Source organism: Cryphonectria parasitica (assembly GCF_011745365.1).
Source record: "Cryphonectria parasitica EP155 unplaced genomic scaffold M406scaffold_3, whole genome shotgun sequence".
Classification (NCBI taxonomy): domain Eukaryota; kingdom Fungi; phylum Ascomycota; class Sordariomycetes; order Diaporthales; family Cryphonectriaceae; genus Cryphonectria; species Cryphonectria parasitica.
Window position 1 is genome coordinate 3,507,512 of NW_024468911.1, and position 24,767 is coordinate 3,532,278.

The 24,767-nt window shown below is 53.4% G+C and overlaps 9 protein-coding genes across 9 annotated transcripts; 6 read left to right on the forward strand and 3 right to left on the reverse strand.

The window, feature by feature from the left end:
• Positions 1–249: 249 nt before the first annotated feature.
• Positions 250–3,099, reverse strand: M406DRAFT_69790 (uncharacterized protein; the record flags this gene model as incomplete). Its single annotated transcript, XM_040925293.1, has 1 exon — positions 250–3,099. The coding sequence occupies one exon, from the start codon at positions 3,097–3,099 to the stop codon at positions 250–252; it is 2,850 nt and encodes a 949-aa protein (XP_040778625.1).
• Positions 3,100–3,646: 547 nt separating this feature from the next.
• M406DRAFT_355648 (pyrimidine 5-nucleotidase) lies at positions 3,647–4,739 on the forward strand. The gene is made up of 4 exons (XM_040923219.1): positions 3,647–3,821; positions 3,881–3,909; positions 3,959–4,420; positions 4,481–4,739. The coding sequence occupies exons 1-4, from the start codon at positions 3,757–3,759 to the stop codon at positions 4,654–4,656; spliced, it is 732 nt and encodes a 243-aa protein (XP_040778626.1). The 5' UTR covers positions 3,647–3,756; the 3' UTR covers positions 4,657–4,739.
• Positions 4,740–5,026: 287 nt separating this feature from the next.
• Positions 5,027–5,526, reverse strand: M406DRAFT_338390 (CSE2-domain-containing protein; the record flags this gene model as incomplete). The annotated part of the gene is made up of 2 exons (XM_040921344.1): positions 5,027–5,401; positions 5,485–5,526. The coding sequence occupies 2 exons, from the start codon at positions 5,524–5,526 to the stop codon at positions 5,027–5,029; spliced, it is 417 nt and encodes a 138-aa protein (XP_040778627.1).
• A 385-nt stretch (positions 5,527–5,911) lies between these two features.
• M406DRAFT_338391 (uncharacterized protein) lies at positions 5,912–6,539 on the forward strand (the record flags this gene model as incomplete). Its single annotated transcript, XM_040921345.1, has 2 exons — positions 5,912–5,926; positions 5,964–6,539. The coding sequence occupies 2 exons, from the start codon at positions 5,912–5,914 to the stop codon at positions 6,537–6,539; spliced, it is 591 nt and encodes a 196-aa protein (XP_040778628.1).
• Positions 6,540–6,707: 168 nt separating this feature from the next.
• M406DRAFT_321653 (uncharacterized protein) lies at positions 6,708–7,308 on the reverse strand (the record flags this gene model as incomplete). The annotated part of the gene is made up of 1 exon (XM_040919537.1): positions 6,708–7,308. A coding segment is annotated over exon 1 (281 nt), but the record flags the coding sequence as incomplete, so codon positions are not given.
• A 1,003-nt stretch (positions 7,309–8,311) lies between these two features.
• M406DRAFT_275282 (ATP-dependent protease La) lies at positions 8,312–12,030 on the forward strand (the record flags this gene model as incomplete). The annotated part of the gene is made up of 2 exons (XM_040918246.1): positions 8,312–11,443; positions 11,512–12,030. The coding sequence occupies 2 exons, from the start codon at positions 8,312–8,314 to the stop codon at positions 11,707–11,709; spliced, it is 3,330 nt and encodes a 1,109-aa protein (XP_040778630.1). The 3' UTR covers positions 11,710–12,030.
• Positions 12,031–12,347: 317 nt separating this feature from the next.
• On the forward strand, positions 12,348–18,988 carry M406DRAFT_275284 (uncharacterized protein; the record flags this gene model as incomplete). The annotated part of the gene is made up of 3 exons (XM_040918247.1): positions 12,348–12,386; positions 16,893–17,732; positions 17,805–18,988. Coding segments are annotated over exons 1-3 (2,034 nt in total), but the record flags the coding sequence as incomplete, so codon positions are not given.
• A 418-nt stretch (positions 18,989–19,406) lies between these two features.
• Positions 19,407–20,052, forward strand: M406DRAFT_321656 (uncharacterized protein). The gene has a single exon (XM_040919538.1). It carries the CDS (start codon positions 19,515–19,517, stop codon positions 19,671–19,673), a length of 159 nt encoding a protein of 52 aa, XP_040778632.1. The 5' UTR covers positions 19,407–19,514; the 3' UTR covers positions 19,674–20,052.
• A 2,460-nt stretch (positions 20,053–22,512) lies between these two features.
• Positions 22,513–24,753, forward strand: M406DRAFT_288810 (uncharacterized protein). The gene is made up of 3 exons (XM_040918818.1): positions 22,513–23,175; positions 23,252–23,399; positions 23,485–24,753. The coding sequence occupies exons 1-3, from the start codon at positions 22,920–22,922 to the stop codon at positions 24,503–24,505; spliced, it is 1,425 nt and encodes a 474-aa protein (XP_040778633.1). The 5' UTR covers positions 22,513–22,919; the 3' UTR covers positions 24,506–24,753.
• Positions 24,754–24,767: the final 14 nt, after the last annotated feature.

Sequence of the window (24,767 nt, forward strand, 5' to 3'; positions counted from 1 at the left end):
TCCACACTGTACCAATCACTTGGACTTGAGGAAGTGCAACTGAATTTAAAGAGGCATAAGCTTCAGTGTATTCCTCCAAAAGGCTTGATCAACCGTTCGATCAAAGCTCATCTTAGAAATTATGTCGGGTTAAAACGACTATGCTCTTGGTTCTCTTTGCATCAACGAACTCCCATGCTCTTGCAAACATCCTAATGCTTGATGCGGAACTTAAGTATCGAAACTTCCTTCGCCGAAATTCTTCCCCCCTCATCTGTAGGCATCTCTTGACACGGTATCGACATAGACCACCCCGTCGTCTTCACCCCTGGCATCTTGCCCGCTATGAGCGGGTCGTGCCTCATACTCAGGCCACTGACGCACATACTGCGGTTGCTGCGGAGGCGGAGGAGGAGCCATTGGGCGCACACTGTACGCGCGAGGCGGAGGCAGCCGTTCATCCAGTACGATTGATGAACCATAATCACCAGTTACGTGCTCTGGCCGTACGCTCGACATCCGAACCCCCTCAGGCCGCGTGGATGCTTCCGGCCGCACAGTGGTGGACCGCACGATGTATTCTCGTGGTGGATCACCCATCGGCGGTCGGGGCTCTTGTGTAGCCCGCAGCCCGTAAAATTCAGCGCTCGGTTGACTGGAAGGCTGGGCGGGGTAGTCACGTTCGCGGTAGTAGCGGTACTCGGGCGCATACTCTGAACGTGTGATAATTCGTCGTGTGGTGGTGTACCCAGCTGAAGAAGCCGGGTTTCGGTAGACGAGTTCATCATCATAGCGGCTCGGTCCTGGCAAGGTGGATGCTGCACGAAGGGGATGCCCTCGCTCGTAAACAATCTCAGGCTCACCGTAGACACTTGCGGGGGCGACAGAACGCCGAATGACTCTTGTCGTGGTCCTGTTAGGGTCATAGTAGTCGTCCCTATCCTCGTACACCGGTCGAGGGGCAACTGAGCGCCGAATAATGACCGACTCCTGTCTCGAAGACGGGTCAATGTACTCACGACCGAATTCATCAACCACCACCCTCGAAGCAGGCATCTGCGGGGGCCTCATCACAGGTTGCGGCCGTTCGTCGATGAGAATCGGTGAGCGTGATCGATCACGATCAGCAACCGGCCGCACGATTGTACGTGGCGGATCTCGAGCCTCTTGAAATGCGAGTGGTCGGTCCACACCCGCACGGGAAACTGATCTGAAGGTTCTCACCTCACCTGATGCGTAAGGATGAGGCTGTGCGCCAGGCGAGATACGCCGCACATACCGCACCGGCTCGACTGGGCGAACGTCCTCGCGATACTGTTGCTCGTATCTAGGCGATTCCGTTATTGTGAGGATTTGAGCATCCTGGCGAGCACGCGGCCCCAGTGGACTACCATACGCAGAGCCCCTATCGCTTCTGTACCTGGAATAGCTAGATGCATGAGGGCTCTCCACAACTTCCTCAACGCGTGGCTCATCGAAAATTTGCTCTTGGCCTGGTCGCGGTGCCTGCCTCACGCGTTTGGCGGGTCTGGAATACTGTGGAGCTGTCAGAGGAGATGGTGAACGAGGCTCAGCTTTGATAGCTGGAGATGCTACCGCCGCCGCCGCGTTGTTCGCGACCGTGCGGTCAGCCTTTCTCTTTTTGCCCTTTTTATTCTTCTTATTGGGCCTGCCCTGTGGCGAGCTCTCAGGACTGGAACCGTTAGAGCGGTCGTTTCTAAGCGCTGCAACTTGTGCGGGAGTTGCTTGAGCCGATAGAGCATCTTGCGGGAGGGCTGGAGGCCGATGAGCATGTGCCAGAGGGGAGACATGAGCAGGCTGAGGAGCCAATGGAGAGAGGTTATGTGCACGGAGGATCGGAGAGCGACGGCGGCCAAAGGCTTGCTCGATGAGCTGGCCAGTGGCAGACTCCAAACGGCCCTGCGAGCTGTACTGCTTTCCATCTGCCAGTCCCGAGTCTCTCGAACTGTTTGCCTCTTCACTGTCCTGGGACGAGATTATTTCCATGGGCACGCTAGCTGCCTCTTGCGCCATTGCCATCCCGTCAATTGGCTGACTCCTCCCATCGAGTGTGATGGGCCTTGTACGGTCGTCGAGGGTCGGCTCGAAGACGCGAGGATGGCGAAGCCGCTGCGCTTCGGAGGTATTGACACTCGGGCCTGCAGGGACTGGCATGGCTACCACGGGCGGCTGGACAGGCACTGGGCTGGCTTCCATGACCATCGGTGGTTCATAGTGAGATTCCTCGCGCGCCTGCTGCGCTGCGTCAGACTCGTCAGGGTCGGGGATGCGGTGTGTAAGATGGGACTCTGGAGTATCGTGTTTGCTAGAGTAGAAGGTGCTGTCATCACCAATGGAATCGCTATCCGCGCCACTTGCGTTAGCTGTTAAATTTGCATCAGTCTGTAGTGGAGCAGATGATTGAACCAGCTGCAGGGCCTTCATCAGGACCTCGGCGAGGTCGAAATCAGCAAGCGCATCGTCACTATGCGATGCTTTGGCTGCGACACGTTGCTGCTGGACTTGGTCATTCAAAGCACGCTCGAGATGCTTCCTTTGAATCTGGAGCTCAGCCTTGATCAGGTCCTCAGACTTTGTCAGCAGTACGGGGTCGAATTGCGCAGTCGCTGCATTCTCGCTGGGACGTGCCGCATCCCTGGCCTTGGGACCAGCTGGAACGCCAGACATGCTACTCGAAAGATTCGACGGCAGCTCGACGCCTGGCAGACGCGCAGGAGTTGGGTTGGTCGCGGACGCCACAGTATGCTGCGCGTTCGAATTGAAGGAACGATGGTTGTCTGTGACCTGGGCGCCGTTGACCTTGGCGGTCCACGCCTTCGGGCCCCTTGGGGCGTTTGGTACTGACACGACGGGGCCAGACGAAGCTGCAGTAGACGTGGACGCGGGACTTTGAGGCTCGCTGTTCTGTATCGAGGCGAGTCGATACGCCGGCGCCTTGATCCTCGGGTGCGTCCCTGACAACACCTCATCTTGAAACCGAATAATTCTCTTGCATCCCTCAATCTGTTGCTTCTCGTGCTCTGTCAGAGTGCTCGTGAGCCCAAGGGCTACACTCGGCGCCGGAACTGACTGCAGAGCCGCAGTCAGACCTTGAGCCATCGTGACCAAGCAAGGAGACGCCGGAACTGGATCCTGCCAACTCTTTCCGTCCTCAGCGTCACGGTACAGGTATGCACAGGGCTTTCAGGATTGTTAGCAACGTGGAGCGTGAGCTCGAGAATCCCGTGCTAGTATACAATGCGACAAAGAAAAGACGGCAGCGGTGTGTTGCTCGCCTACAACGAGAGGATGACGGGTTGTCGCGATGGTTCAGGAGCGGATCTGCGTAGCGCCGAGCCAACATTGCAGAAGTATTTCCTCTAGTTACAGGGGTTATTGCTGAGTCACACCGGCCAATAGCAGCTTCACCCCATCCCACTCTTTCACTCACCACTTTAGATGGGTTCTTGTATATATTGTGACGACTTTCCCTGGTCCTAATTTTCTTGCCCCTCCTACTTTTCTTTTCTCTCTGCTTCATTACTCCCATATCTAGGACAAAGAACTTTGGTCACTGTGATTGAAGGCGCGAATCTTTCTGAGTCCTGCCTGCTTCCGAAGATCCGAAGACGGCGTATATCTAGAAGGCTGCTGTGAAGGTGCAAGTCTAATTCGAGCTCCTACAGTAGCCGTCATAGCAACGACAGCAAGATAACGTACCTTACCCAACATTCATCGGACTTGGAGGTCACGTTATCATCTCAACCTGATACGAGCATGGCGTCAACATCTCCAGACCCTACGGCAAATGGGACTTCATCTCCAAAGCAAGTCTTCTTTTTGTAAGTGAGGTCTTATTACCGTGTCCTGTAGATCATGCCCCATCTGACAATGTACACAGCGACATAGACAATTGTCTATACCCAAAAAGCAAGTTTCATCGACGATTCTCTCACCTACGAGACTAACATTGGACCAGGCGCAAAAGTCCATGACCGCATGGCCGATCTGATAGACAAGTACTTCCAGAAGCATCTCAATCTACCACTAGAGGAAGCCACACGCCTTCACAATGAGTACTACCAGACGTACGGCCTTGCCATCGAGGGTCTTGTCCGTCACCACGATATCGACCCGCTTGAGTACAACTCTAATGTTGACGACGCTCTACCGTTAGAGGGCATCATCAAGCCGAGGCCTGAGCTGAAGAAGCTGCTCGACGATATTGACAGGAGCAAGGTCAGACTCTGGCTATTCACCAACGCTTACGTCAATCACGCCAAGAGAGTCGTGCGTCTGCTAGGAATTGAGGACAATTTTGATGGTGTCACATATTGTGACTACTCGTCCGTGCCGTTTGTATGTAAGCCGCACAAGGATGCGTATGTGAAGGCTATGAGCGAGGCGGGCGTGGAAAATTGGGGCGACTGCTACTTTGTGGGTGAGTATAAACACTCTTTACTTGCGTTTCTCATAGTTCCTCCGCTGACCGTCACGTTAGATGACAACTACAACAACTGCGTCAAGGCTCAGGAGCTGGGATGGACCGCAGCTCACTTGGTGGAAGATGATGCGCCTGTACCGAAGAAGCAAGCCTCTCAGTACCAGATCAGGCATCTGGAAGATCTTAGAAGTGTCTTTCCACAGTTCTTCAAAGTCAGGTTAGAGGATAAGTAGACTAGAGTAAATATTCGGAAAGATAGAAACACCTGGCGACAGGATTTCGTAATAGAAGATTGCCTATTCAAAGTCTGAATCAGGAGAAACAACTTTTCCTCGCCTACAGGCATTCATTCATATTGATGGCCATCATCATGAGCTCGGGCCCAAACTGAAACGTACTGGAGCGTTACGAGTGGCGTACTGCCATCAAAACAGGTCTTTCTTCGTTTATTTTTTGTGACGGCCTTTTAAGTCTGTCTGGGTATCAACACCACGAAAACGCCGGATAAATTTCTTGACCAGATCCTCAAACGCCGTTCAGAAAGCAAGAATCTTCCTCCTTCTCATAGTCGTGCCAGAAACCACAACCATGTGCCCGCGAACTTCAAGGCCTTGTTGCACCCCTCACGACCTGGTCCAGCTTCGCCTCCACTACCCGCATCTCGCGGATCGCCTCTTGTCTCTGAGCCTCCGCGACCCTGAGCTCCTCCTCCAGCTCTCGAATATACCGCTCCTGGTCCTGTGCGTTGTTCTCGAGGCCCGGAAGCGTTGATATTATCATCTCGATCTGCTGGACTTTTGTGATCAGGTCGCGCGCTAGCTCGAGCTGTCCGGCCTTGAACTCGTCTTCTGGGAGCGGTTCGATCTCTTTCGCATCCTGCTCGGCCTTGACATCCTGGATCTTATCATTGGGCCCGAGGAGCGCTCGGTCGTGGTGCTGGTGGAGGAAGTGGATGCAGGCGACAAACTGCTTTGCTAGCTGGGGAGAGGTCAGCGGGGATTCAAGAGGGCAGGACGGGGGGTTGCAAAGGGAAAGAAGAAAGGAACGGAGAGGGGGCTTGCCTGATCGACTGCATCCTGCAGCTGAGTTAATCGGTCACTCATTTTATCTTGCTCTACAAGAATGAAGCAAAATCATAAAGTGAGAGTGTTGGGTGGTTGTCCAGTTTTGGTCGAAGGACAAAGATGTTCAAGACGTCGATCAGGGTCGCCTCTTATCTCCGACGTTACTGACATAGTACTGTACCATAGTACTGTAGCGAGCGGCCCAAGCTCCCCCTCAGCTGCAGCGATCTACAGTGCAAGTGACAGGGATCCTCGACTGCACGTAAAAGGCGACGCGCATGATTGCAACCCTTTGCACCGTTTCTCTCAATATCCAACATGACACGGTGATGCAATCCATTGTACGTCATGGGCTGAAGCCTCATTGGCGACTGTCAACGACGACAGGACACTTTTTAAGCACTAAACACTTCTCTCGAGCACCATGGAGCACCACAAGGTTGAGCTCATCAACCGCCAACTTGATCTACCCTGAGCCACCAACCACCAACCACCATGACCTACCGTCATTTCTTGCATACGCTGAACGGTCAGGGTTAGACCCCAAGACCACGCTCTACGTGGGAACCCATTACGAGTACACGGTCGCGCAGGTCCTTTCCAGGTACGGCTTCTACCTACGGAGAATAGGCGGCCACTCAGACTACGGCACCGACCTGCTGGGGACGTGGACCGTGCCGTGCTCAGAGGAGCCGCTGAAGGTCCTAGTCCAGTGCAAAGCCATCGCGAGGAAGTCTGCGCCCAACTTGATACGCGAGCTCGAGGGCGCCTTCGTCGGTGCGCCTGTCGGGTGGAAGGGACACGGCGTCCTGGGCATATTCGTCACCGAGAACCCAGCCACGAAGGGCGTGAGGGACTCGCTTGGGCGGAGCCGGTGGCCCATGGGGTTTGTGTCGTGTACCAGGGATGGACGGATTCAACAGATGTTATGGAACCAAAGGGCCGAGGAAGAAGGTCTCCAGGGCCTAGGGGTGGGCATGCGCTATGCCGGCGAGGACGGAGAGCCGCAGTTGTTGTTGACATGGAAGGGCCAGCACGTTGCCCTTCAATAGGAGGGCCTGCGGCTAAGTGACATATGCGGCAGTAGTAAACCAAGACGCAAGAGTCAACTGGATATACACCGCATTGGAAGACGACATATTCTTCTTAATCTATGTCATGCGGCCCGCTTCTACCATGAAAACTCTTGACTCTTCGCACTACGACTAGGAATGTAAGGTGTGCCACGATGAGATGCCCATGCTTACAAAACTACCCTATAGACAATGATCCTTCATACATGCGCAAAAGAAATTGCATCTAGCATACAGTAATCTGTGCCAAGAAAGTATGGCCTACCATGGCGTAAGCACTTGTATCATGTCCTCACCAAAACTGGGATACCCACATATACGCTGGGTCCTCAGTCATCCCACATGGCCGCCTTTGCCTTCGCAGCCTCTTCCTCCTTCCTCTTCTCTGCTGCCTTCTGCTCATCTCTCCTTTTGCGCTCCTTCTCCTGGATTGCCTTCTGATACGCTCTCTGCTCTTCAGTCATCTTAGGAGCCTTGAGGCCCAGAGCTCCGGCGATCATCCTCCTCGCGACGGCATCTGTCTTCTCCGGGCGCGACGCCGAGGCGCTGGGTACATCTAACGTCGACCGAGCCCCACCTGATGTTGTGGCATTTGGTGGTGCCTGGTCATACATGGTAGGCGATATTGGTGTCGGTGGCGGCGCTGCCGTACCCTGAGAGGGACCCGGTGAGAGCTGGGCGGGCCATTCGGACTCTGTCTCGGTGTCCGATTCCGATGAGACGTCCTCGTCATCCCAGGACTCGGCTACCTTTTGCTCCTTGGACTTTGTCTTGGTGTTTGTCTTGTTTGGGTTCGATGTAGTGAGCGACAGTTTTGATCCTGCCGAAGACATATCCGACGAAGCTGCTGTGGAAGACATTGTTGTAGGTGATGGGCCAAAGAGGTTGGAAGAAGTATCGTCGAGATGATTTAAACTCCAAGGCGGACGTCTTATATAAGAAGGGATCCTCGGTCTTTCATTCCCTGATAGGATTTTGGGGTTGTTACAGGTATATATATGTGTGCATATATAAATAAATACCAGTGTGTCAATCGCGTGACTGTATTTCCGAGTGAGAAGAGCAAGGATAGTGTCTCGCTTGGGCGTTGGAATATAGATGGAGTGAAACCTGATGACCCTCCTAAATAAAAGTGACGAAGCCAGATATAGGTGTTGGAGACTCTCCAAACTCACTTTGTATATTAACAAAGCTTAGGTGTTCTAGCAACGAAGTCGTTGCGGGAGGAGGCTGGGTGTATTTTATATGAGGGGTCCTCATGTCCCCTGCAGTCATACGGAGGCATCGACTGGTTCCAGGTGCGGCTCCTGCACGGTCCCCAGGTTTTTAGCGGGTTCCAGGCCCCTCCACCCCTAGAGCCTTCCGCCGGTGCCGTGGCAGGCAGAGCAGAGCTCGAGAATGCCGAGGGCACCTTTTCCTAGGCGGTGACGCTATGTATGCTGGTGGAGGGCAGCCGATATCGATGGATGACGCCGAGGATTTTCTGCGGTGCTTGCAATCGCGTGCAGCTTTTGTCATCAATCACCGCTGCGGAGCCTGAGCAACAACCGCCACCGTTGTCGGCGCAATTTAATTCTCCTCTTTATATTTGTCTTGCACTACATTTCTGTTTGTTCATCTTCAACGAGTGCCTGACTCTCGTGCAGTCTCCAGTTTCGATTTGCAAATTTTGTCTCACCCCGTCGTCGAGAAGTTCGGCTTTTGAGCCAGCTTCAACAGGAAGAAGAAGAAAAAAAACCACCCCCTCCACCATGCTTCTCCGACAACGTATCGCAAGACCCCTTACACCAGGGTCACTTGTTCGAGGCTCGAACCGGTTCTCTACTACCTCGTCATTATCTTCCTTTCGATATGCACCCGGCCGGTCAACAAGACTACGTCCCTCGCCCCAACCAAACTCGCGTGTGGTGACGGGCCCAGCTTTCTCGACCACCGCGATACATTTCGACAAGAAAGGGAAGGGGTTTTTTGACAACCTGATTGAGCCCCTGTCAGAAGAGGAGGTCAAGGCAAACCTAGAAAAGCAAAGACAGGCCAAAGAGAAGGACATCAGCGAGGCAAAGTCTTCTGGCTCCGATGCCTCCTCCAGCGGCGAGGGCAAGTCAGACCAGGCGGATGCGAAGGGCAGCGCTGCTTCTGGCGGGGCGGGGTCCGGATCTGGCAGCGATGGATCAGGAGATGGCGGCCGAAAAGGAAGGAGGTCAGAACGTGCATTACAAAAGCCAACCGTGCCAGAGGTATATCCTCAGGTGCTGGCAATCCCCATTGCGAAGCGACCACTGTTCCCTGGATTCTACAAGGCGATTACTATTAAGGATCCCAATGTCGCAGCGGCCGTCACGGATATGATCAAAAGGGGCCAGCCATATGTCGGAGCGTTCTTGTTCAAGGACGAGAACGCCGACGAGGATGTGATACATAACGTGGATGACGTGTACGATACGGGTGTGTTTGCCCAGATCACCAGCGCGTTTCCTGTGCATGGCGAGCAGAATAGCTTGACAGCTATTCTCTACCCCCACCGGCGCATCAAGCTATCGACTCTTATTCCTCCTGGCCAGGCCGACGCCAAGAAGTCAGACGCCGAGGTGCCAACGCCCGAGCCAATACCGCCAAAAGCTGCAGAGGAAGATGCAGCAGCGTCTGACAAGAAGGGCGATGTTGTGGCAAGCTTTGAAGAGAGCGCCGTCGCCAGTAAGTCTGAAGGGAGCCAGGAGAAATACGAACCCACCTCGTTCTTGCGAAAATACCCTGTCAGCCTCGTCAATGTCGAGAACCTGACAGAAGAGCCGTATGACCCAAAGAGCTCCATCATCCGAGCTGTCACAAACGAAATCGTCAATGTTTTCAAGGAGGTCGCACAGATGAACAGCCTGTTCAGGGACCAGATCTCCACCTTCTCTATGAGCCAGTCTACGGGCAACGTCACAGCTGAGCCCGCGAAGCTCGCCGATTTCGCTGCTGCCGTTAGCGCTGGCGACTCTGCAGAGCTCCAAGAGGTCCTGTCCAGCTTGAATGTCGAGGACAGGATGCAGAAGGCCCTGGTTGTTTTGAAGAAGGAGCTTATGAATGCCCAGCTGCAGTCGAAAATCACCAAGGACGTCGAAAGCAAGATCACCAAGAGACAGCGAGAATACTGGCTTATGGAACAGATGAAGGGCATCCGTCGGGAGCTCGGTATTGAGTCCGACGGCAAGGACAAGCTGGTAGAGAAGTTCAAGGAAAAGGCCGACAAGCTGGCGATGCCGGAAGCTGTGCGCAAAGTATTTGACGACGAAATCAACAAACTCGCGCACCTGGAGCCGGCAGCATCCGAGTTCAACGTCACGAGGAACTATCTAGACTGGCTCACACAGATCCCATGGGGTCAGAGGAGCGCCGAGAACTTCGGAATACAGAACGCGATGAAGGTCCTGGATGAAGATCACTATGGTCTCAAGGACGTCAAAGACCGCATACTCGAGTTCATCGCTGTTGGCAAGCTGCGCGGAACCGTCGAAGGCAAGATTCTGTGCTTCGTTGGTCCGCCGGGCGTGGGCAAGACGAGTATCGGCAAGTCCATCGCTCGCGCACTAAACCGCCAGTACTACCGATTCAGTGTTGGCGGTCTTACAGATGTAGCTGAGATCAAGGGACACCGACGGACTTATGTCGGCGCTCTACCAGGTCGTGTCATCCAGGCACTCAAGAAATGCCAAACCGAGAACCCGCTCATCCTGATCGATGAGATCGACAAGATTGGGCGTGGCTACCAAGGGGATCCATCGTCAGCTTTGCTTGAGCTGCTTGACCCCGAGCAAAACAGCTCGTTCCTGGACCACTACATGGACGTGCCGGTTGACCTGTCCAAGGTGTTGTTCGTGTGCACAGCAAACATGACAGACACCATCCCGAGACCACTGCTGGACAGAATGGAGGTGATCAGGCTGTCGGGCTACGTCTCGGATGAGAAGATGGCCATTGCAGAGAAATATTTGTCACCTGCTGCAAAGGAGCTGGCTGGTCTGAAAGATGCGGATGTCCAGCTGTCTGATGAGGCCATCGAAGAGCTCATCAAATCATACTGCCGGGAGTCAGGTGTTCGCAATCTGAAGAAGCAGATCGAAAAAGTCTACAGGAAATCGGCCTTGAAAATTGTGCAGGAGCTTGGTGAAGATGTTCTGGCAGAAGAAAAGGCGCTCACGGACGAGGGCAAAGCGGCTCTGGAGGAGTCTGAGAAGGAGAAGGAGACCGCGCCCAAGGAGCCCGCAACAGCCACGGCCACCGAGCAAGAGACGACCGAGAAGCCGCGTGTGGCGCTCAAGGTCCCGGACAACGTCCACGTCCAGATCGACAAGAGCAACCTCAAGGACTACGTAGGTCCGCCAATATTCACATCGGACCGGCTCTACGACGTCACCCCTCCTGGTGTGACGATGGGACTGGCCTGGACACAGATGGGTGGCGCGGCTATGTACGTTGAGTCAATCCTGCAGTCCACGCTCAAGCCTAGCAGCACGGGCCGACTGGAGATAACGGGTAACCTGAAGACGGTGATGAAGGAGTCATCGACACTTGCCTACTCGTTTGCAAAGAGCTTGTTGGCGAACAATTTCCCAGACAACCGCTTCTTCGATCACGCCAAGATCCATGTACACGTACCGGAAGGCGCTGTGCAGAAGGATGGGCCCTCAGCAGGCGTTACGATGGCGACGTCTCTGTTGTCACTTGCTTTTGACACCCCAGTCGATCCCACGGTCGCCATGACCGGTGAGTTGACACTGACTGGCAAGGTCCTCAGGATAGGAGGGTTGAGAGAGAAAACGGTAGCCGCGCGCCGCGCGGGCTGCAAGACGGTTATCTTCCCTGAGGACAATATGTCTGACTGGCTCGAGCTTCCTGAGGTACGTCACCAAGTGCCCCCTCACTCGGATGACCCAGAATGACAGCAAATATACTGACTACGTCACAGAACATCAAGGAAGGTATCGAAGGCAGGCCAGCAAGCTGGTACGGCGAGATCTTTGATCTCATCTTCCCCAATCTAGACCACGAAAAGGCCAACACAGACAAGGCATCCCAATACAAGGGTCCTGACGGCAAGAAGGAGGCCGAGGACAAGGACAGCAGCAGCAGCAGCGGTAGTGAGAAGAGCGATGATGGCAATTAGAGACAGCTACGTATCCTGCCCGCCCAGCTTAGCTCGGCCCTGGCATCTTCATTCCCACCCATGCGGATTCGGATAGACTTCATGTAGGCGGAGCCATTTTTTACACTTTTTTGTTTTTTTTTTGGGCGGACCGGCGTCTGCACATTTCTTGGTGCCAGGGCTGGTGGTTGACAGGCGGACGGGCACTGTTGGATGAAACGGGAACAACTCACCTCTACACGCGATTTAAAAAAGTCTGTTGTACATTATCACGGGGCAATATGTAGTCGGCTTAGCCGAACGCCCAATTGGGACTTTGAAAGCACTTTGCAATCGAGGCACAACCAAGAAAAAAGAAAACAGAACAGAAAGAAAAGAAAAAAAAGGAGGAAGAGGAGGAAGAAGGAGAATGTGATGAGTCCTTTCCAATACCCTGCACAAGAGAAAAAATGTATAAAATTAGAAGAGTTAGACTTTTTACACAAAAAAAATGAGAAGAGGGAGGGGGGGATCGTCCACGAATTGATCATCTCTCCTCTCGGCAGTGTCTCCGAAGCCAATGTGTGTACAATCGTGTGGACAAGGGACTTTGGTTCCATACATCTTCAACCAGAACTCGTCCCTTGGCCAGAACGGTCCAGGACTGTGTAAGCAACCCTCCCTCCCCCTCAAGCGACTGGCCAAGAATGGCCCCTGGCGTCAAGCCTCGCTCCGAGATGCAGTCTCATCTCCAGGTAATGATAGTATGAGAGTAATATGCCGGAACCCCTTCCATTGGGTTCGCAAGCAGCCGGGTCGCACGGCCTTTTTCCATTTTCTTCCCTGTCGTCTTTGCTTTGCTGCAGGCTGTATGTGTGTGTGTGTGATGGCTGCAGAACTACTGATGCATGCATGCACCCCCAAATCTCACTGCATAATAGTCCTGGTACCTAAAAAAGAAAGCAAGGAGAGCAGAAAAAAGTGATCAGTCAGGTTTAGAGGTACTATGGTACGGTTAACTGTGCGCTAGAGCAGGGATGCCCAATCTCCAGGCGACGTGTCCTGGTGATGAGGTGGTGCTTGTGCTGTTGCTGTGCTGTCGCAGTACCTATGCCTGAGCCTAAAAAAACACTGCAGCGCAGCGGAAGCCCACATCCGTGCTCGCATGGCGGGGTGATGGTGGGATGTTCGCGCGGGGCACCGCGGGGGGGGGGGGGCTCTTACAGCATGATGAAGCATGGCAAGAACTCACAATGCTGAAAAAAAGAAAAAAAGAGGGATTCAAAAAAAAAAAAAAAAAAAAAAAGATACTATTAGTAATCTCTTTTTCTTCAGAGCGCTTCGTGTCTCCTCTCTTACCTGGTAGTATGTCTCACAGAGTCTAGTTGTTGTTCCTGAACCATAAAAAGTAAGCCGGCAAGATTAGCCGTTCGAGAAAGAGAAAGAAAAACAAAGGACACACAAAGACACCCTGATGGGAGCGAACATTCGACAGCAGGGCATCCTTGGGCGGCAGCGCACGCGGGTTGAAGACGATCGCGGGACGTCCCAGCTTAGCGCTGCCGTGCCCAACCGTTGTTTCAGCGGCATGGAATGCCTGTCGAAAAGAGTCAGTGACTGGTGCAAAAGGTAGCAGTTGTCGACGTCTTCTGACAGCAAAGAATGACGGCAAATCTCGAGAACGACCACCAAAAAAAGCTTCCAGGATCGGTGTCGTATTGCATAAACCATCTGAAAAGAAGATAAAGAATACGACGGCACGACAGGATGATGACGGAAGGTGTTCGAGACAGCACCTTGTTCCTCTCCTGGTCGACCGCGAGCCAGTACTTTGTTTGTCAGCCTCATCGTACTACTTCGGCAGGATGACGGTGCTTGTTGTCGTTGATGCCCAAAAGCTGGAGGGTGTCGTAGTTTAAGTCTGTCAATTTGCGGCATCTTTTGGACGGGGCTGTCAGATCATTGGTCGTTCGCTGCGATCTCGGGTCAGAAGTTGGGACGACCTGCATTCCCGGAACGAACCCAGCACAGCCGGAACGTCTGGACAGCCCAGTCAGTGGTCAGGGCTGACAGCATCGATTCGGGCCTCCATGTGGTATGATGTGATGCCTGTCACGATGATGTGTACGCGCAGACTGCGACCTGCGTCCAGCGCGGGGATGAAGAGATTGCCGAAGTAATGGTAACATTTCTTCCCTCTTTCCTGACCCTTCTTTCCCCGGGTGAGCCTTGGCTTCTGTGAGGCCTGTGAGTCGTTGTGGGTCGGACCCAGCATGAACTCTCCAGGCTGACGTCAAATCGTTCACTGCGCACGGGGTCGCTCAAGCTGACAGATGCATCGTGGAGAAAGCCTTCTGTGTATTGGTCCTCTGAGCACCCACCCCACCCACTGCCTCTGTCTAAGCTTTCTGCTTGTGTTGTGCCATCGTGTACTGCATACTATGAAATATTTCTGGACGACGATGGCCATCACCACGACTGCTGCGTGGTCATCAGCACTCATTGGCACCAGTGAATCAATGCCACTGGACCAGGTCATGTCGAAAAATGGGGGTGGAACAAGTCGGCCTCTCCGCCTCCTCCGAATCAGTCTACAAGTGCGTTGCGTGTAGGTGAAGGCGTCTCCGAACCCGCAGTGCCCATCCGGTCCCTCCAGCTTGGGTCTGAGTGGGATCGTGCATACTGCGTCGTCATTGGCCGCTAGCACCGCCGCATTGCATGCCATTGATGAGTTGGCAATTGACCTATCACGGAGCACCTGCCCAAGTAAGGTATGCAACGGAGCTGGGAGGGGGAAAATAGCACGGGAGAAGAAGAAAGGAAAGAGGAAGAAAAACAATCGGATTCCTGACGTTGGCTCTGTGCATGGTAACTTCGGTCATGCAAGAAAGTCCCCTTGGGCACCGAGCGGGAGAATGTAGTAAGAAATGATACCTCAGCGAGTTTCCCCTGCCCCCTAGCCCTAAAGCTTTGGTGCCTTGTCATCGTCAGACCTCGTAATGTTGGACATGGTGAGACATCAAGCTCTCGACCGGTCACAAGGTCGAGAGGGCGGTGAAGCCTGGGGAAGTCTAGTGAGGCTGAAGGGCAAGACCCCGTAAAAACTGGATCCGAAGAGGGAGAAAAATTTGATCAGAAAAAGCGCAGAATATCTTATCAGGGTGAAGATATGCAGGCATCCCCAGATGCACTGCTCGATATAGTGCTCTCATGACGGGTGCACCGACCAGCAGGCTGTCTGTCCCCTTGTGCAAGATCACGGGCCCTGGCAGCACCATTTTCTCCCCTCGAGTCGAACTGGAGGGACCGACCTGGCGAGGATAAAACACACAGTGACGGAGTATTGCCAGCGCATCAAGGGCGAGTGTGCCCGCTCGCGGATCTCCGAAGCATCTCGCATGTGGCTCCTGTTTACCTGTTCGGGGTTGTTGCTGACGACGGTCAGAACCTTGAAGCATTCGTCGTGGAGCTCCCCAGCTACGAGTCAGCCAGTGACAGCTGTGCGGACGTTGCATGGCCATCTATTGACGCTGCAGTTCGTTGCTGAGGCGTGACGATGGCTGCCCTCCTCCTCCGTCTCGTCTCCTCCCTGCTACGCCTGCTAGTACACCTCAAAAATCCAAAGGACAACAAAGACATGCGGTTATCGCATCCACTAAACCTCGCTAGGTACGATCACCGAGACGGAGAATCGATCGATATCGGGCATCATTGACTTTTTTTCTTTCTTTTTTTTTCCTTGTGTGCGAAAAGAAGGCGTGCTTGGGCACTTATACAGAATGGGAGGTATGTGGGGGTAAAGGAGGAAAAGACAGGAAGAGAGAAGAGAAAGTGAAAGAGCTAAGACATTGGATGTGCCAAAGAAGACTGACCCCGAGGCTGTTGAGGCTTCGTGATGGGTCCCCATGGGTCCCCAGTGTCGCTGCACCACGTTGCTTGCCCCTCCACACCTTTACCCTTGCTAGCTCTTTGGGAGGGGTTGAGTGTCTGCCCACTGGCCCATAGCACCTGCAGCTTGGGTCACCTAGTCCAGCCTCCCCCTGCCATCTTTGCCTTGCCCTAGGATAGTGACATCTGCAGGGGTACAAGGATTGAGAAGCATTCAACTTGAAGAACCTCTCTCTCTCTCTCTCTCTTACTCTCACCACCAGTACCAACTGCGACTTTGCTCCTCCCTCCAGATTCCATACATACATGGCCTGACCGCCAGAGTAACACAGCAGTTTTCTTCTCACCTCCATCTCTCAAGGGACCCAACATCCCATCTCTTCTCTTGCCAATGGCTCGTCCGTGCACACTTTAATTCTCAATTTGTCTTCCAGACACCCCCTCTTCTCCTCTTCTTGTTTAATTCTCCCCACTTCTGGTTGTCCCCCGCCACGTTGCTATCACTCACCCTCTGCCTTTGTCGAACAGCAGCAGCACTGAATAGTTTGCTGCTCGGCAGACAACGCTCGCTTCGTTCGGTCTGACATCCACCATGACGGCAGCCCCCTAGTTGTCCTTCGGAAACACTGTCAGCTTGTGATGAGACGACTCTTCCACGGTCAACTTTGACAGGTCCAACACGCCGCAGGTGACGCCAGAGTCCTCGTCTTTTGTCAGCACAGACTTCCCAGATATACACCTTCTCTACTCTCATTCCATCCGTTCTGGGCACGCCCGCTCGGCTAGGCACATCTGAGCTGCTTCTTCTGCTTCTTGGTTGCATGGCACTTTTGGATATGACTTTATAAACTTTTTACAAAGAGAAATATTCCGCATCGGAGGCTTTCGCATGCACTCTCAATGTGGTTGGTCTCCTCCACATCTGCCTCCTCGCTTCTCGCCGTGGTCTCAGCTTCAGGTCTCACGGTCAGGCGAATAGGAGGCAGTATTGGCGCTGAGGGTCGACAGAACGGGCCGACTGAGCGGATAGAGCTCTCCGTATTGTTTGAGACATCCTCCACCCCATCTCATCACCGCGTGCGCCTGGCCGGCGCCTGGCCGGCCATCTCGGTGGCGCAGGTATCACGCCGCCAGCTTGAGGGCTCATGAGCAGCGCCCCTCCCCCTCCTGCCTCCCCAACGAGCTTCATCTTTTCTTCTTCTACCTTCTCGACCGTCACCAAATCTCGCAGCTCTGCTTCCTGAACACGGCTGTCATCAAGTGCTACGGATGCTATGGCTCAAATACAGTCAAGCAAGCCCCTCCCGGTTGCAACGGCGGACTCTCCTTCACAGCAGAGTCTTTGGCGGAAATTGTTTGGACAAGGGAATGGAGCGGCGCCGGGCGAGATGGGCCCTCTTAAGCAGGATGACCAGCCAGGAGACAATGAGCCGCGGCCAGGGCTCATCCGCAGGGTGTCACGGAAGGTCGTGCCTGGCCTGCCCAGGACGCAGACATTCAAGAGGCAGCAAGCCGAGGTTCGCAACAATCTCGAGCCTGTTGAACCGACACCTGCCGAGAGACGCGCCGTGTCTGTCGATAGACGACTTCACACCTCGCAGGTATCTCCTGATGTCTCGTCAAACCCACGAACTAGCGCTCCTGATTTCAACAGAAACAATGTGTTCAACGCAACGGTCTCTGCACCTTCCACCACAGGAAGTGTGTATGAAGAAAAGCTGTTCGACACTATAGGCGAATTCAGTGTGCGCGAGGAAGCGGTTGACGAGGAGGTGCCTGGACAGCCACAAGAGACAGAGTCCTTGCCCGATGATGCGGCGTCCATGACGACCTCTCAGTACGACAACATGATCCACGAGGAGCTGGAGAGGATATGGATCCTCAATCTCTCGATGCATTTCCGGGACAAGTCGAAGAGAGAGAAATTTTTCGTCACATACCGGGAAAACGAAATGCACTGGCGGAGGGTGACAATCTCGCTAGACTATCGCGGTGCGCCGGATAACTCTCTCGAGATGGACCTAATGCATACCAGATTTCAGCGAGACAAAAGCGCCAAAATCTATGAAGCCATCCGGGAAAGCCTCGGTGACATCCAGTTCTACGAGACTGTCACAAACCTCAAGCTCCAGACTACGGATGGGAGATTGCACGTGCATGTAGTTGAAGACGTCAATGTTTGTTTTTACCCCTCCCCTCCCAACCCGTTTTCCCACACAGATCCAAGGCTAATCACAGTCATGGACTAGGAAATCATTCCATACCCTACAGCTCGTATGGTTCAACACTTGATGTGCAGACGAGTCAGGGAGAGTGATATCAAGTTCGAGGCTCATATGTCTGGCTTTGTGTACAAAGTCAGCGTCAATGGCGAGACGTTGATCAAGAAGGAGATTCCTGGGCCCGACACTGTCGATGAGTTTCTTTACGAGATCAACGCCCTCAACCAGCTGTGCACTTCTCGAAATGTCATCCATTTCTACGGAGTCATAGTCGACGATCATGGGCAGCACGTCAAAGGCCTTCTTATCAGCTATGCCGAACAGGGTGCCTTGATCGATGTCATTTATGACCACAACCATGGTCTTCCGTGGATTCGTCGACAAAAATGGGCGCGGCAGATCGTGGAGGGGCTGTCTGAAATCCACGAGGCTGGCTTTGTCCAGGGTGATTTTACACTCTCGAATATTGTCGTAGACCACAACGACGACGCCAAGATTATAGACATCAACCGGCGAGGATGTCCCGTTGGCTGGGAACCACCGGAAGCGACTCCCCTGATCGAAAGCAACCAGCGCATTTCCATGTATATCGGAGTCAAATCGGATCTATATCAGCTTGGGATGGTCTTGTGGGCCTTGGCAGAGCAGGAAGACGAGCCTGAGGCCCAGGGACGCCCACTGATACTGAGCGAGGAGATGGAGCTTCCGAATTGGTACAAGGCAGTCGTCAGACTCTGTCTGGCCGAGAACCCACAACATCGGCTGTCCGCGACCGAGTTGCTGCGGCTTTTCCCATCCTTGCAAGAAGCAGAATTGGACGTCTCTCATGGCCACCAGTCATCGGTGTCTGTTGACGATGGCTTTTCGGTGCAGGACTTTCTGGTTAGTGAGCATGACATTGGCGGCGCTCAAGTGATCAGGACTGTGGATATGCCGTCGGATTGGAACTATAAAACAAGTCCTGGTCATTCTCACCTCGAAGCACCTATCGCCTTCTCGACGGGGCCGTACTACTACCCCTCGAGAGGGCGATCTCCTCCAAGCCCCCTCCCAAACAGCCTTGAATATCGTGGGGCTCGATGGGCTCAGCAAGGAGGTTTTTGGCCGCCTCCGAGTGGTGGGCCCAGCTTCGAGGAGAAGAGGTCACCGCCAGGTCTTGGCTCTGCTCCTGAAGCGACGGTCACGAGCAATCATGAGCAGGAACATGAGCCACACGAAGATGAGCCGTCCCTCACAGATGGCAAGGTACAAAGCCAAGCAGCTCCGGCGGGCCACACGGCGGAAGAGGACTCTGGAGCACCGAAACAAGAAGATCCGGTCATATTGACCGGAGAAGGCGAGAGGCCGCCAGCGGAAGCTCCACAAGACGCGGAAGCCGCTGAATTACCGACAGAACAGCTGGGTGATATGGGTGCGGAAGAGACACAGACTGAAGCGGCTCCTTCACCCGTAACTCCAACACCCGAGGCTGACCACCAGAAGCATGCGGGCACACAGGACGAAACTTCGAGGAGTATGGTAAAAGGCGTTCGGAATTTTTTCTCATCATCAAGCAACAACAACAAAAACACACAACAAAATCCTCTTTTTCAAGAGGCGGGGAACACAGAACCCGCAGCCCCAGGGACCATCGCTCTGGTCCCTCGCGCGGCAGAACTACAGAAACAGAAGAGCGCAAGCACGATCGTGGATACGAGACAGGGCTGGGAGATTGAGAGGGTTGACAGTGCGATCGCAATGAGCTCCCCGGCATCACTGCCAGAGCTGTGGTCGGGGTCCAACCTTTCGGACGATATTTTATGCTTAGGATCTGGCCACGACTACGCAGGCCATGAAGCTGTGGTGCGCAATGGTAAAGCCAATGCCATCACGGATGATGACCTACTGAGTGCTTAATCACGGCAGCGTCAGACTTGGTTGACAGTCACGGCACCAACAGTTCCTAACATCTCCATTTTCTTCTACTTCTTGTTTTTAGTTTTGATTTATTTTTCAATTCCGTTCTTCATGTCCTCTATCTTACCAAGTTTGCTGCATATTGTGTTTGGACTCTTTCTTGTTTTTGGTTCTTCAATATTTTTTTCTGCAAATATTCTCTCGTTCGAAAATGGGGACAACTCAGGAAGCCGTGGAAGATTCAAGAACGGGGGGAAAGGCTAGGTTGGATGGGTTGAGTCTTGTCTGGCAGGGGGAGAAGGCAGTGTGGCTGTGTAGGATTATTGGAGTTGACTGCTGGCGATGGTTTGTGTTATCTCAATCAAGTCTATTAACAAGCATTTGCCTGCTTGATTCCAAAGCCTGGTACTCTTGACCAAACCTACGGGGTGATGCGAGCTACAAGACCAGGTCGAGACCTTCTCAGAAAGGTAGAAACGGGCAAGAGATGAGACCAAGACGCATAGAGAAGAAGACAAGGGAGGGTTCTTTCTTGACAAACGTGACAGGGCATTGATATCTTCCTCATTGCTTGGGGAAGATGCGGGAAAGGATCAGCTGAAGCAAAACATCGTGGGTGCCTGAGCGCATTGACGTGTGAGTGGTGCGTCAGGAGAGCAACGACACGGTTTTTTTTTTGTTTTTTTTTTTGAGATTGCCGAGAGGCTATCACGCAATCATCGTCCCTCCTCTTACAAATCTCTAGCACCTTCAGCAGGACGAATACCTGACTAGGCTGGCCCATTCTTTCTAAGCAAACCTTACATATTAGATGCGGTTCTCAGACTTGCTCCTAATGGAGGGGAAACAGAAGAAAAGGAAGGGGGCAAAAAAAGGGTCGAGAACCCTTACCCACGGAAGGGTCTAAGCTCCCCCTGGTAAACCTTCTCCGGGCTTTTTAGAATGTTTAGGTTCGGCTTGATCTTGACCGGCGGCAGCCGGAGTGGCGTGTGTGAAGGATGAGCTCTCTTCCTTGCTCTCTCGCCCCTAGTCTCTTCTCGTGGCCCCCGGACCTTAGGGGCCTCGAAACGGCCAGGATCATTCAATGCGTCTCTTCCTCTCTTTTTCTTTCCTTTTTTGTTGAGACGGGGGCTGGTGGGGCTTGTCTTGTAAGTGCTAGGCGGACTAACAAATCTTCTGCGTCATAGTGTGACGGGGGGATAGTATGTGTATCTATCTGTACCGGCAGGTTACGGGCGGTGGGGTTTTCTCTCGCAGACTTGGTGGCGATTGCCAAAAAGAAAAGAAAAAAATCAAAAGAAGGATAGAGAAACCCAGAGCTCTCATGGACCACCAATCCGAGGAAGCCGAGGCCTGTCGATCTCGCGGGGTTCACAAATCTGTGACGCCTGGGAAGAAGCCTGGCTGCCCTTATTTGCCACCTGTCACGCCCTACACTACAACAAAACAACTGTCACCCAAGCTTTTTGCTGTGTGTGAAGCATGGAGAGCGATCGTGGAGAATGGATATCCACCAAACTAGTGGCAATACCCATAATACTGTATACTCGGAGCAGATGATACATATGGGCCAGGTGCCACAGCGACGGACGCGTTGAGCGGCTCGTCCCCTAGGTCTGCCTGCTTGCTGACAAAATACTACCGGTAGTGGAACGACGCATTTTCACATGTCAGACGATACTTGGCCTTTTGGTAACATCCAACAATTCTGAAGAGTGTTGACAAGTCTATCCTTGGATCGAGAGGTTACCAGAACGTGGTAGCTAAGCTAATGCAAGCCGGGTGGCTCGTGCCATTTCCAGGGTTTGCTGATGCAGGTACCCTGTACTCTACTATGAAACCCCCACAGACAGACAAACTGGTGTCTGCTTCAGAGATCATCCCGCTACCCATTGCAAATCCAATCTACTATAATAAATGCTGTATTAGTTGGTTCTGTGTATCAACTCTACAGTCCTTGCATCATATTTCCCGATGGTACCGTGGTACAAAGTCAAGCCGGTAGGGCAGAGTCGAAGTTTGGGGGCAGAGCCACAGGGATCATGGTCAGCTCTGAGACAGGGATAGAGGATCTAGCTACGGAGCCAATCAGAGCTCTCCCAACAATTCATTATCCGTTGGGGGAAACCGCATCTCTCTATGCTGTCACAGGAAATTAGTCCTTCCGAATCAGAAACGGGCCATTTGACGTGCAGGGAGGAGAAGGGTGGGAAAAAAAAACAAGAAAACAACAATTCGAGACCGAGGCATGATTATTATGATTCGATGATACGATTATCTGCGCAGATCGGAAGTTGGGGTGGTGGTTGGTCGTTGTCGTTTGGGTGTGAGTGCTGCCATTGGGTTCTGGGGAGGCCAACGAGAACGGATCAGAGAGCTCAACATACCGTCAGAGACATCCAACAAGACTGCAAAATCCGAAAACGACAAGTAGCTCGGATGTACCGCTCACTATGCTGTGTAGCCCAAAAGAGTACCTGATTAGTAGCAGCAATGACTACCATAGAACTACGTATCACTCCCCTGGCTGTTGCCACTGCAAAGACATGGAAAGAAAAAGAAAGCAGGAAAATACAAGATACAAGCGAGCTGATCGACTTCAATTCCAACCTCGGAAGTCCCACCTCGCCCATGTACCTGCCTTCCTTCTCCCCCTCGCAAAGTACCATACTACCCCATATCTCTCTCTCTCTTCTTTCCCTTCGCCCCTCCGCATTACCGGCCCCGTTCCCACAGCAGCCTCCTACTAAATCATTCCACCACCCCTCCCCCCTCCCCCGTTTATTTCCTCTGCCTTCCCTGCAGGCCCAGCCAGGTTTCAAGAAGGCAAGAAGCGAAAGCAAGAGTAAAGAAAAGAAGGAGGAAAAAGAGGATCCGGTCACAACTGCCCAAGGATCTCCGCCTTTCCGAGGACAAGGGTCCACGATTCATCGGGCCACTGCCTCACTCACTACTCCATACGCCCCCACCGTTTTGCCTCCTCCCCCCCCAACAAGAAGACCTTCCTATTAAAAATCCCTTCTAACCCGCACCTGCCTCCATTATCAACTATTTCTTGTTTTCTGCACACAGCAGTTCCTGGCAGTTGTTCTTCCAACTCCAGTCCAACTTCTGAATTGTCACAATTCATCCACCCTTTCCTCTTTCTCAAACCCCCCAGTTGGACAGAGCCGAACACTGGTTGTCACGGACGCCAACATCTGGCTCTATTTTCCTCTTATTTTTTTTTTTCCCCTCCTGCCCACCATGGCCTCCTCGACATCGCCAGCGAGGCAGGCTACCGCCTTTCCTGACGGCACCACCGAGTACAAGCCGCTCCGCAAGACCACCAGCTATGACCCAAAGAAGCCACACATCTCAGAGCTGCCAATGACATGGCAGAACTGGTACAAGCACATCGACTGGCTGAGCACCACCTTCATCATCATCATCCCCATTATGGGCTTCGTTTCCACCTACTGGGTGCCTCTTCAGTTCAAGACCGCCGTCTGGGCCATAGTCTGTGAGTTTGACTCCCACCGTCTCTCGTGCTTGTCCCGATATACTTGCACACCGGCTGACATTCTTTGTCTTTGTAGATTATTTCAACACCGGTCTCGGTATCACCGCAGGCTACCACCGTCTATGGGCTCATCGCTGCTACAAGGCTAGCCTTCCCCTCCGTATTTACCTTGCAGCTGTTGGTGCTGGCGCCATGGAGGGCTCCGCTCGTTGGTGGTCAAAAGGGTGAGTTGTCTCGCCCGCCCTTGGGCGGTGCCATTCCCATATGCATACATATCCATTGTCAACAGATGCTGACCGTTATGAATAGTCATCGTGCACACCACAGATATACCGATACCGAGAAGGATCCCTACTCCGTGAGGAAGGGTCTTCTGTACAGCCACATTGGATGGATGGTCATCAAGCAGAACCCCAAGCGTGCTGGCCGTACCGACATTACCGACCTGAACGAGGATCCTGTCGTCGTCTGGCAGCACAAGCATTTCGTCAAGACCGTCATCTTCATGGCCCTGGTCTTCCCCACCCTGGTTGCTGGAATTGGCTGGGGCGACTGGTTCGGCGGCTACATCTATGCGGGCATCCTGCGCGTCTGCTTTGTCCAGCAGGCCACCTTCTGCGTCAACTCGCTGGCCCACTGGCTCGGCGACCAGCCCTTCGACGACCGAAACAGCCCCCGCGACCACGTCATCACCGCCCTCGTGACTCTCGGTGAGGGTTACCACAACTTCCACCACGAGTTCCCATCCGACTACCGCAACGCCATCGAGTGGTACCAGTACGACCCGACCAAGTGGAGCATCTGGCTGTGGAAGCAGCTCGGCCTCGCCTCCGACCTGAAGACCTTCCGCCAGAACGAGATCGAGAAGGGCAGGCTGCAGCAGCAACAGAAGAAGCTTGATCAGAAGCGTGCCAAGCTCAACTGGGGTGTGCCCCTGGAGCAGCTGCCCGTCATTGACTGGGACGACTTCGTCGAGCAGTCGAAGAACGGCAAGGCCCTCGTCGCTATCGCCGGTGTCATCCACGACGTCGCCGACTTCATCAAGGACCACCCGGGTGGCAAGGCCCTCATTTCCTCAGCCATTGGAAAGGATGCCACCGCCATCTTCAACGGCGGCGTCTACCTGCACTCTAACGCTGCGCACAATCTGCTCAGCACCATGCGCGTTGGTGTCCTTCGTGGAGGCTGCGAGGTTGAGATCTGGAAGCGCGCGCAGATGGAGAACAAGGACGTGTCGTTTGTCAACGACCTTTCCGGTCAGCGGATCATCCGCGCTGGCGGGCAAGTCACGAGGGTGCCAATGCCCGTTGCTAGCGCTGATGCGGCCTAGAAGTTTCCGCCGGGGACAAGGGTTTCTCTGGCTTCACTGCCAGCCTAAACAAGGAGTTTCAATGACTTTAACCTGCAAATCAAATTCTACCAAGCATCGCCGACTTTGGTCGTCACCACTCTTCTTCAGCGTGTCACGACTAAGCGGTCAATTTATTACGAGGCGTTCCCAGGGAAATTTAATGGTCAATGAATGGGTAGGGGGCGTTAGACTTAAGAGAAATAAAAATATATTCTACTTTCATGATCAAATTGGAGCAAAG